General features: G+C 57.4%; 1 protein-coding gene across 4 annotated transcripts in view; it reads right to left on the bottom strand.

The window, feature by feature from the left end:
• The window catches only part of ATP11A (ATPase phospholipid transporting 11A), a 104,045-nt gene that overhangs the window by 47,893 nt on the left and 43,985 nt on the right, over nucleotides 1-12,167 (bottom strand). The window contains exons 1-4 of one of the 4 annotated variants that reach the window (XM_043891616.1): nucleotides 10,723-10,939; nucleotides 5,730-5,852; nucleotides 1,716-1,805; nucleotides 727-807 (exon numbers count right to left, since the gene is read on the bottom strand). In XM_043891616.1, coding sequence (XP_043747551.1) covers nucleotides 727-807; nucleotides 1,716-1,805; nucleotides 5,730-5,852; nucleotides 10,723-10,884 — 456 coding nt within the window. In that variant the 5' untranslated portion in view covers nucleotides 10,885-10,939. Of the gene's footprint in view, nucleotides 1-726; nucleotides 808-1,715; nucleotides 1,806-5,729; nucleotides 5,853-9,554; nucleotides 10,394-10,722; nucleotides 10,940-12,167 lie in introns of those variants that run through there. The other 3 variants (XM_043891614.1, XM_043891615.1, XM_043891617.1) reach the window with 3 other exon arrangements.

The following is a 12,167-nucleotide window of genomic DNA, read 5'->3' as shown; positions in this document are numbered from 1 at the left end:
TGGAGTATTAGCCATCTATGAGCCAATCACTGACACACGCTACGAGTGGTAAACCTTGAAAACATGCTGAGTGAAATAAGCCAGACACAAAAGGTCACCAAGGTAAGATTCTGTTAGTACAAAACGCCCAGGGTAGGCTGAAAGTGGACTGGCGTTTGCCAGGAGCTGGGGCCGGAGGAGGGGGGTGGACAGTGAGGCTCTCGGCTTTCTTCCAAGACCGTGGGAGCTGAGCAGAGCTGATGGTGAAGCACTAACCAGCCACCGGGGAACAGATCGTGGGAACAGCAGGCGAACCGCTCTCCCGTCAGTCACTGGCTCATCAGTCAGGGCTGCAGAGGATGGCAGGACCCACACTGAGTCAGGAGTCACGGGGCCGTGCTATGTGCGGGCCACGCTCAGACCCTCTGCAGGAGCGAGTCCTCGGGGTCCGGGCAGCGGGGGCGCAGCGGGCAAGCACCTCAGGCCAGCTCCATGTGGCTCAACGTGAGAACAGATTCTTCCTCAAACCCTCAGAGCAGCAAATGAGCACTACATCATACAACCTCCCTTGTTTCAACTCAAGAATCCACCTAAACCAGTTACAAACGTGAACTTTCAGAGGTGAGTGGAACGTCCCATGAACTGGCTAAAACAAGCCAGGAGGCTCTGCTTTGGCTGACAGGTGACCCCCCATAGCAGACACTCTGTGGGACCCTCCTCCTCTCCGCCTGCATCTCCAAAGCTCACCTGCTTGATGGCTGTGACCGTGATGACGAAGAACAGCGGGAGACCGCTCGTCACCGGACTCGTGGGCGTATCGATAATCAGCTGCAAAGAAGAGGGTGGTGGAGTCACCTTCAGAAACGCTTCTGAGGGCTCTAGACGGACTGGTTGGCCCTGGACACCTCCTGCGTCCACTCTGACTCATGGCAGCTCACTTGGCTGTTACCCCACCCTGTCCCGCCACCGGAGATACATGATGTGAGGTAAACCATCCCAGTTTACCACAAAACTGAGGGCACTTCTCCTTATCACGGGCTGTGTCAGCGGCAGCACGACACGGGCTGCTTCCAGTGCAAGCGTTGTTTCAGTTCACCCTCTGCTTCTGGCGCCACACTTGGACTACATTATTTAAATAAATTACTGTGGGGGAAATGTTTTAAAGTCCTTCCACTGTATTTTGTCTGACTGAGACAAGTTAGGCTGCCGATCTGAAAGCACATCTGACCTGCTTCCTGATCCACACCTCACGGTGGTTTCTGCTTTCTTTTTTTTAACTCTCTTCCTTTTAATGTTTTTTTTAAGGAGCATCCACATGATTTAGGGAGATAGTGAAGGACAGGGAAGCCTCGCGTGCTGCAGTTCATGGGGTCGCAGAGTCGGACACAACCGAGTGACTGAACAACGATAACATCATGATTTGGGGATAAGTGGGATGACGTGGAGCTTAGTAAGTCCCCCTAAAGGTTAGGGAGCTCCTGGCCTCCCGTCAGGACTGGAGGATGAGGGCAGAAGGCAGCCGGACCGGCTCACACGCACGGTGCTCACACCTGTGTTCTAGTGAACAGGTCTCTGAACCAACACGCCTGTCCTTGAAGAAAGCAGGGGACGGGTCTGCAGATAAAGGGCACCAAGTCTGTGCTCCTCTTTATCAGCGAACCAGCCAATCATCCAAGAGTAAATGTCATTTATTTATATTTACATTTGGGGCAACAGGAAGAGGGGACCAGCCTTACCTGGACCAGAAATATGATAAGAAAATAAAAGTTGGCTATTCTTCTGAATTGTTCAAATAAGTTCTTGGGTATGAAGTTCCAAAATGTGTACTGCAGAAGAGAGAAACACAGCGATGTCATTTGGATCACACTCTACAGCGGGTCGCGTTATTCTGCCACGTGACAGGCAGGTCTGCATTTCAAAGTAAAAAATGACTGGGTTTTGATACAAAACAAAGCTGAGAGTGTTTGTAGACATTTTATCAACTTGTTGACCATACAAAGAGACTGCTACCACAGAACACGGACTCCAAAGCAGCGTATTTGAATCACCCAGTCCCAGATAATTCAAGGTGATGCAAGGGAGCTTAGGAAGAGTTTCACTGCCAGAATGTCTGGGTTCTACCCTTTCTGTCTATAAAGTGATTAAAAGAGCAGCATGTACCAAGGATGTCTCTGATGGTCCAGCGGTTAGGACTTGGAGCTTTCACTGCAGGGAGTGTGGGTTCAGTCCCTGGCCAGAGATCAAAGATCCCACATGCCACAAAGCAAGACCAAAAGAAAAAATAAAAGAATAGCATGTGCCTTAGAGGAATGTGATGAGGACTGAAGTTCTGGCTTAAACTGGTCTCAGAAAAGACAGGGACGTTGAGATTCTATAACTTGAGAAAATGCACAAACAAATCAATCTTTGTAAGTGCTTGAGAGAGACGTATTTTCGTCTTAAGTGGGCCAGAAGGAGGGGTTCCCTGGTAGCTCAGTTGGTAAAGAATATGCCTGCAATGGAGGAGACCCTGGTTTGATTCCTGGGTCAGCAAGATCCCCTGGAGAAGAGATAGGCTACCCACTCCAGTATTCTTAGGCATAAGGAAATTACTTTTCACTAACTTTAAAAAGGAGTTATTAAAAGAAATATAAGATATACCACACCACAGCATTTGTGTCTCATGTTTGTGATTCTGTGACTAACCTAGAATGATCTTTCAGTCTTTATATGCTCCCTTCCAAGAGATCCTGAAGCCAAAGTGGATTGTCCTCAAGGCCCCAACCAGTGAAGCCCACCCTGTCCTCCAGGACCCAGATCAGCATACTCACCACCCAGAAGTCAGAACACGTCCCCACCTCTAACAAACCACTCAGTGCAAATCCCCATCTTTTATCTGCTGAAATGTTTATAGATGGAAGCTGTACATTGTTTAGGATTTGCTTCAAAATGGTCTCAAGGTAGAAAAGAGACGCACAGACGCACACGGGGCCACCTGCTGATATGTGCAGACAGCAGGTGGCCGCGCGCAGACGTCTGCTGCCCTCCTCCCCCTCTTCTCCTGTGTGTTTGCAAGTTTCCACCTTATAAAGCACCACGCATTTATTACAGAAGGCCATCTTCTACCATCCTTCCAAACGTGCAGATCAGTCTTGATCTATTTTAATGCTACTATTTCAGGACGCCCTTTCCGTTTTCTAAGTCCTAGTCTACCAGGGAACCGTACAGATATGGAATTTAAAACCACCTGAATGATTACTTTATTCCTACCGGGTGGAGGCGGCCTGCGCTGCAGCTTAGGCGTTATGTTGTATGATCCACATATTTTAAGGAATAAATGACCATCATAAGTTATTACTGCTGATTATCAGTAATATGGTGGGAAGAGGGTTGCTAATCTCTGACAATGTACAGCATGAAAACTGAAAACCCAGTGAGATAGTTTAAACAGTCAGGACTGCACTAATTATCAGTACTGCATGGATAAAGTGAAACGAGCTCTTTACTGCACATATGAGAGCTGGCAAATAGATAACAGTGGGCCAACCGTACATTTCTGATGCCTGCTAAGCTGTAATGATCTAATACTGGCTCAGACACTTGGGCCACAATACAAGGTAATACTTTGTATAACAGGTACAGTGTAGCGCTCTGACCTACATCCGTCTGTTGGGTCCTGCCTTCCGCTGATACCATCAGTAGGACAGAACCCAGCACCGGAGCCCTCCGTACTGAACCCCAGAGCAGGACAGCACGGAACAAAGCCGGTACTTTCCTGCTGCGCTGGAGCTGAGACGTCAGAGGCGGGTGGAGCTTCGCTCTCCCGTCAGACAACTCGGGGAGTGCGGAGTGCAGAGCACAACCCCCGCCTCAGGTCCCACTCACACCCCAGCCCGGGCGTGCGTCTGCGCCAGGCCTGTGTCGTCAGCCCCGAGCTGGTCCCGGCCCCCCGGGTTCTGTCCTCACCGTGGGCTCTGTCCTCACTGTGGGCTCCCCCCTGGGTTCTCTCCTCACCGTGGGTTCTGTCCTCACCGTGGGCTCCCTGCCCCCCGGGTTCTGTCCTCACCGTGGGCTCCCCTCCCCCCCGGGTTCTGTCCTCACCGTGGGTTCTGTCCTCACTGTGGGCTCCCCCCCGGGTTCTGTCCTCACTGTGGGCTCCCTGCCCCCCGGGTTCTGTCCTCACCGTGGGCTCCCCGCCCCCCCGGGTTCTGTCCTCACCGTGGGTTCTGTCCTCACTGTGGGCTCCCCCCCGGGTTCTGTCCTCACTGTGGGCTCCCTGCCCCCCGGGTTCTGTCCTCACTGTGGGCTCCCCCCCCCCCTGGTTCTGTCCTCACTGTGGGTTCTGTCCTCATTGTGGGCTCCCCCCCCGCCCGGGTTCTGTCCTCATTGTGGGTTCTGTCCTCACTGTGGGCTCCCTGCCCCCCGGGTTCTGTCCTCACTGTGGGTTCTGTCCTCACTGTGGGCTCCCCCCCGGGTTCTGTCCTCACTGTGGGCTCCCTGCCCCCTGGGTTCTGTCCTCACCGTGGGCTGGAGGGGGCCCAGGCACAGAGAAGCAGCCCCGCCTGGCTGCCCCCTCCTCACGTGGCCCCAGGGAGACAGGGACGGCCTGGAGCCACTCTGCTTCACTGGCCGCGGAGAGGAAACCCAGAGCGTCCGGAAACCGGCAAGGCTGTGGCCATTGGTACCTTGCAGGGCCCCGGCACAGGCGCACTCGGGTGCCCTAAAAACCCACGCTCTCTCGAGAAGGCAAGCCCGGCGGTCTCAGAGCTCAGTTTCTGTACGGAGAGGAGACCGCACAGCCTGAGCTGGATATTTACTTCTGTGGCAACTGAGGGCAGAGCCGGGAGCCACACGCACTGTGTGCCCAAAGCACATGTTGTGAACTGGTGACGTCCCATCGTCCTGAGTCTGCAGCAGGGGGTGGGCGGCTGAGGTTTGAGAACGCCCTGGCTGGGAGGCTCAGTGTGAGGTCAGAATCAAAGGGAAGGGATCACACATTTAGGGTCATTTCTTATTTTTCCTTCTTCTACCATGTTCTGCTCAAAAGGGAACAGAACGTGGATCAAACACTGATCACCAATAACAGATCAGGCTGGAAATTTAACTTAGAGAGCATAGGCATTTGTTCACTTAAGGAATCATTGTTGACAGTCTTTTAAGGTAGAAATGAACATTTTCTTTCCAAGAAAACATAGATACACCAACATAGTCTCCAAATCTCTTTGCAAATTTATTTCTTACAATCTAAGCGATTCATGGGGTTGCAAAGAGTCAGACAAGACTGATCTGAACTGAACTGAACTGAACTGGAGCTGTGTTTTCCGCATTCTGAGCTGTTTTTAAATGAAAACAATCGTGTGTCTCGCCTTCAGCATCACCCGGTCTGAATCCACAGACATCCACCGCTGCTGACTCAGGCCCCAGGTCCCCATCCCGGGGCCTCCTCTGGACCAAGTCCAGCCAGCACCTGGGGTCACAAGTGCCGTCTGTTCTGCAGGGGAGGGTGCTCTAGCCTGGTGTGTGCCGGGCAGGTGGTAAGTGGCGCCAGGAGGATCTGACCCTAGACTTGAAATCTGACACTTAAACACGACGCAGTTAGCAGGGAAGTGAGGAGGAAGTGCTGGGACACCTCGTCTTAACAGTGTTCTGGGGGGTAACCGGGGGCGGGGGTGATGAGCATGCAGCCTGGTACTCAGGGGCCGGTGGTCCCAGCTTCAGGGAGTTCTGAGTGTCCGAGGAGCCACGTGGGGGAGGCCCAGGCAGGTGCTCACCTTGGAGGAGACGATCCTGTTGTCCGGGTACCTCTGCGGGATGTAGGCCTCGGCGCCTGGCGGGGGTTCCCGGTGGCCCACATAGACCGTCCGGCTGTCCACCCAGTCCTCCTCCCCGGCACACTGCGGGCGGGAAACAGAGCTGTCAGTGTGGGCGGGGCCCGGGGAGCAAGGTCTTCCCGTGGTTGGCTTTGATGCTGGTCTGTGTGGGGGCCGGGGAGGGCTGGACCCCCTTGCAAGGTTGATCCCCACTCCCTACCTCCACCCCACTCCCCACCCATCCCCCTGGGCCCCTTCAGGTGCCTGTGCTTCCCCCCCCGACCCCCAGCTCTTCAGGGAAGTGCCACCTGCACCCCCACTGGGAGCTGAGAGGGCCTGCAAAGCTCAGTGGAAATGACACGGCGGGTCCATTTAAAAACAAAAAGTGACAGCAAAGCCCTAAGGCTTCCAAACAGAAAAGACAGTGAGTGGTCCTAGGATTTGGGGAAAGGTCTCTAAGGAGAGAAGACTGTAAAACTGTGAGCTCAGAGCAGAGGGTCTCTCCGCCCCCGAACAATCGCATGAACAAGACTTCCTGGAACGCAGACGACCCGCCTCTGACCCACGTCTGCATTATTCCGATCGCTGCGCGCCTGATCTTCAGGGAAGAGCCCCGCCCAGGAGAGCCTTCTAGGAACACTCGGCTGACTGTGCGCGGGCGGCCCTGAGTGCCCGGGACCCTGCAGCCCAGGAGAGCCTTCCAGAACACGCAGCTGACTGTGCGCAGGCAGCCCTGAGCGCCCGGGACCCTGCAGCCCAGGAGAGCCTTCCAGGAACACGCGGCTGACTGTGCGCGGGACCCTGCAGCCCAGGAGAGCCTTCCAGGAACACGTGGCTGACTGTGCGTGCGACCCTGCAGCCCAGGAGAGCCTTCCAGGAACACGCGGCTGACTGTGCGCGGGACCCTGCAGCCCAGGAGAGCCTTCCAGAACACGCAGCTGACTGTGCGCGGGCGGCCCTGAGCGCCCAGGACCCTGCAGCCCAGGAGAGCCTTCCAGGAACACGCGGCTGACTGTGCGCGGGCAGCCCTGAGCGCCCGGGACCCTGCAGCCCAGGAGAGCCTTCCAGGAACACGCGGCTGACTGTGCGCGGGCGGCCCTGAGCGCCCGGGACCCTGCAGCCACTGAGGAGACTACGGTGCATTCTTGGGTGGCAGGGTGGGGCCTGGACCCCCTAGACAGGGAGCTCCAGCTCAGGGCTCTGCCCCTCCCCCCAGACAGGCAGCCCCAGCTCAGAGGGAGCCCGCAGGCAGCAAGTCAGAGGAGGTTTCTCAAGGCCGGTTCCCTCCCTGGGCACAGGCTGGTTTTACTGTGATCACTGGACGCCTCAAATACAGCTCCCTGGTGCTGCCCTAAGCGTACAGGTCGGGGCACCATTCCTGCTCATGGAACGAGGTCAGGAAGCAAGTCCGCACACCCTCCAACGGGACTCGCCCCCCTGCAACACAAGCTCCTCCGGGAGGAGCCTCGTACCAACCGACTCAGCCCTGTACGAGAGAGCGAGACTTGGCGCTGGCCCCTGAGGAGAGAAACGGGAGCAACAGACAGCCCCCGGGGGCCCTGGCGGCTCCCCGAGTCCCTGAACAGGTCACAGCTCAAGGGACGGAGCGGCGGCGGGGGCCTTGTGCTCGACGGCCAGGCTGCAGCGGCGCCCACGGAGGGTGCCCCCTGAGGTCACAGCGGCTGATGAGCCTCAAGGCAAGACAGGCCGTTTCAGATCAGCCCCCCGGGGAGCCCCGTGTGTGGCAGAGGCACAAAGGTGCAGACCCTAAGTGGGTTAAACTCAGCTCAGAAGGCAGAGAGAAGACAGCAGACGGGAGGCTGTCTGCACACGCCGCCTGTCATCACGCGCACCCTGACGCATGCGGACCGCTGTGAGCGTCTGGATGGGCCACTCGGCGTCTCTGTGTCCAGCCTGCCCGGAAGTAACATGAAGGGATTCTGGGTGTCTGCCGGCTCAGCAATGAAAACAGACTTGGCCTTTTAAGCAATTTCTTAACCCCGCCTGTTGTAAACCAAACAGTAACCACAGTGCACGGGTGACGCATACCAGAGGAAGTCAGGCCACACGAAGCTCTGCGATGAGTCACGGCTGATCACAGAATCTCCTGGGGCCGGGCGACAGAGAGGTCGGCGACAAGAGGGAGCGGGCCCTGATTCCAAGACGTCCGGCATCTAGTTTCACAGCAGGCAGCGTGAGGAATAGGCCGGTGTCGGCAGTTTTTGAAAGTAAACTCCTAGGACTAAACCTGGGTGAAATTAGCTTCCGTGGAAGTTGTGTTCACACGTGGATCACAGCAGGACCGCTCAGCCTGCGCTCTGGGCCCACAGCCCTGGCAGGCTGGGACTGTCAGCTGGCCGAGAACACACGCCCCTTCCCTCCGGAGGAGGTAGGGAGCTGGGTGGGATCCGGCCTCACAGATTCCCACGTTCCTGGGGAATCACAAGACGTCCCGCCAGGATGCAGGTGAGCTGGAGGCCCAGGCGTTGCCCGCACAGCCCCAGGGGACGCCCCACAAGATACTTGCGAGTCATGTCTGCTGGGGAATTGGTACCTGGGATAGGCCGGCCACCACAGCCAATAATGAAAAGGCAAGGACGGCGGGGGATGTGACTGGACATTTCTCCAAGAGCTTCAGTGGCCAACGGGCACATGGAAAGATACTCAAAATCAACAGCCCTCAGGGCATGGCAGGGGCTACACACGGAGGACCAAACAGGATCCGTGTACATGGGATGTCCGAAACCGGCAGCTCCGTGGAGACGGACACAGCGCCGTGGGTCCCCGCCAGGGGCCAGGGAGGCTGCCCCTCGGGTACTGAGTTTCTTCCAGGAAACGAAGATGTTTTAATATTAGATCATGGTGGTGCTCCGTAACTTGGTAAATGCACTAAAGAACACTGAACTAGGCTTTCTGAACAGGAAGATTTTAGGATCTAGTAATTTTATTTCAGTAAAGCGGTCCCTTAGGGTCCCCCACAGGTTCCTGGGTCCCAAGCATCGCCCATCATGTTTCTGAGTTGGTGCAGAGACCCCGTCTAGGGTCAGTGCAGAGAACCTCACACCTCTGAAGCCTCTTCCACCCCGTCTTCTCACTGCTGTGCCACCAGAACGCAAGATGCTTTCCATTTCAGGGAAAACAAGGAACATCTTTCAGGCTGATTTTTCAGTAGACAGCATTTCCTAGTGGATAAAACTGAGCTCGACGGACTTCCCAAGGAGAACAGCTAAGATTGGAGAAACTTGAAAAGAAGCAATCACAGCAAGGCAGGATGGGATGAACACAGCTGCCGAGCACCCCGGCTCTCTGGGCCTGGGCCGAGGAAACACCCCACTTCCAGGGCCCTCACGGGGCGTCAGCACCTCAGGTGCGGTGGCCGGGCTCCTGCCTGGACCGCGGGGCCCAGCAGTGAAGGTGGGAGGGATTCGCAGACATGCCCTGTACAGATGCTGCCCCACCATCTCTGCCAACACGATGCTTCTGGACTCAGAACCCAGCCCCCTCCCCAACCCCAAAAGTGGCTAAAGGACCAGAGGAAGCAAGTGCAGGCAGCGGTCGCCCTCACCGACCTTGCCACAGGGCATGTTAGGATCTGGGAGCGGCAGCCTGAGCCGTCAAGTCAGAAAGCTCACAAGGACGGAAGAGAGTCTGAAATGCACAGAAAATCAATCTCGGCCAGCGGCAGTCACTAATGGAAGTTTCGAATTTCAGCTGAAACAAACACAACCTATTAGCCGAATTACGCGGCCGGACCAAACGAAAGCATGTAACCTAGCCTCAATTCACCAGATCAGCTTTTCCAGAGGTGGTTCCCCCAACAACCATTTTCAGGGATCCAACGACAAAGCAGTTGCTTGTTCCGTGGTCCGTTTTCAGCTTTAACAGCCAACACTTCTCGTTTGACGGGTAAGGAGGCGTTTCTGAACACCGGCATCTCCTACTCACGTCCCTGGCGCTCCGACTTCTCGTGGCGAGTGTGTGGCGTGGCCCCGCTGTCTCCAGCACCCACACACCACAGCACGGGGCATCCATCCACCCAGGGAGCGTTCACTGTCCTCTGCGAACCTCATCAGAGTCCTCGGCATGAATCACCAGCCTCCCCGGGGTCTGTGAGTGGAGTCGGACCTCCGGTGGGGAGGCAGAGACCCAGGGGCCCCCATCGCTGGACCTGCACCCTTGGCCCCTGCGGGAGCCCTGCTCCCCTCCACTGACCACACTCAGTGGGAAAGACAGCCCCTTCCTCCCCAGGAAAACGGCAGCCCACTCCAGTATTCTGGCCTGGGGAACCCCACGGACAGAGGAGCCTGGCGGGCTACAGCTCATGGGGTTGCCAAGAGTCGGACACGACTGAGCGACGGAGTTTTTCCTCCTCAGGCAAATTCTCGGCCTCTGCGGCTCAGTGGCATTTTTCTGCCGAGAACGTACTATTAAACACAGAATCAGCTGGATCACAGAAGTGCCATGACGGTCCACTTCACTTGGCAACACTGACCATCTGGAAAATAGTAAACGCTGCCAACCTAGACTGTAATTTACTGGGTCCAGAACCAAAATTAAAATAAGACTTTTAGCCACAGATGACTCTGGGCTGCCCTAGGCTCACCCAGTTTCAGTTACTGGCAGCAGAGCCCCGTGCTGGGGCGCCCGGCGGGAGGCGGGGAGTGGGGAGGATGGACGGGGCACTGGCTGTGGCTGCCTGGCCCCGGTGAAATGCACAGCAGCAGAGAAGCCCGTGACAACGGTGTTTCTGGACGAGACTGCGTATGAAGCCGCTGAAATCACTCCCTGGGCTTCAGTGTGAGACCGGCAGGGGTGATCACCGGGGTCTCCTGCAGTGACCCTCGCAAGGCGCATCCTCAGTGCCCGTGCAGAGATGGAGCCTCGTCCCCAGTCCTGCGGGGAGGGGGGTCAGCTCTCCCCACAGGGGACGCAGCTCCTAGCTGAACTCACTCACCTGTGGGTCACCTGTTGCCACCTGTCCCATGGGGGCCACACAGGCCTGGCTCCCTGGAAAGCAGGCCGAGGTGGGTCCCCTGGATACTGGCTGGGGAGGCGGGTCGCCCCTGCCTGTCGGGGGGCGGCCTCTGTACCAGGTGCCAGGGCAGTATCCCCACATCGAAGTCAGGAAATGGCCCTACAAGAAGCAACAAGTCCAGCCTAAAGCTGGGGGCGGGAGGCAAGATGGGCCAAGTGACCAGGCGGTGAAACAAGAGAGTTCTAAGACAGAGACGAGGCTTACGCCCACTAGAGGAAGAACCTCACCCTTCGGTCTCAGCAGAGAGCCCGCTCCCCTGCCCAGCTGTCCGAGGGGACCCAGCTTGGCACCGGCCCATCAGGGAGACTGCGACGGCCGCTCCAGCCCCACCGCCTGGCCGTCAGCCACTGCTGCCCAAGCCCTCAGCTCCTACCCCGGAGAGAAAGGGCAGGGAGCCCTGAGTCACCGACCAGATAATTGCTGCCCTGAGCTGGAGGCCAGGGCTCCCACGATCGGGAGCATAGCACAGTGACCCCGTGTCCCCTCGAGCTTGGGGGCGGGGGCAGGTCAGAGGCGGGACGGCCCCGCACTGGAGGAGCCCTGCTGGTGCTGGCGGGGACGTTTGTGAAGAAGGGACCAAAAAGGGCACCGAGGCCCAGGTCCCCAGGAGGCGGGGAGCCGCCGGGCAGCCTGGCAGAGTCCCGTCCGGGTCCCACCCTCGCCCCTGCCCAGCGAGGCTTAGCTGGAGGGGGCTCCTCTCCGGATGTGACCCCTGGAACTGCCCCTGTTCGTGATGGAAACCCATCCTGGTACGTCGCCAGCTGATCACGAGACGACGCACCGTCAGCAGCCTCCGCAGCGTAACCGTGGCTGGAGAAGCCAGAACAATCGCAGAGAGGAACCGGCCGAGCACCCAGGCAGCGGGAAGCAGGGCTCGAGGCGGGTGGGAACCGGCCTTCAGGAGAGACGCTCGAACGTCACGCGTGCAGCCCCCGTGCTTCAAACAGCGCCCGAGACCCTTGCCTGGAGGCCGGCAGGAGGGCCGCGGGGTCTCTGCACGCTCCTCCCACCAGACTGTCTCCTTCCAAAGACGAATGATGAGCAGAAAGCCAGCAACTCCCCAGCCCCCACACAGAACGTGTTGGGGCCCACGGAGGCTTTCCACCGCTGGGGTCACACACCTTCCACTGCACGGGAGGCTGACTTTCTACATCCTGAATATAAACCGAGTGAAGGCCCCGCAGGCTGGTTGGGAGTTACGGCAGCGGTGAGGTGGAAACACCACCTGATTGGATCATGGCATCCACAGAAAGCCCCCCTCAGCTGCCTGGGACCTACACGAGGCCCCGAAACCCCAAGGCAAAGGTTCTGTCTGCGGGGAGAGGCCTGCCCCGGAGCCTGCGGCTGAGGTCACCCGCCGCCCC

The sequence above is a fragment of the Cervus elaphus genome, chromosome 30, assembly GCF_910594005.1.
Source record: "Cervus elaphus chromosome 30, mCerEla1.1, whole genome shotgun sequence".
NCBI classification, from domain to species: domain Eukaryota; kingdom Metazoa; phylum Chordata; class Mammalia; order Artiodactyla; family Cervidae; genus Cervus; species Cervus elaphus.
The sequence above is the reverse complement of the archived record's forward strand: the minus strand, read 5'-3'. Positions and strand labels throughout refer to the sequence as shown.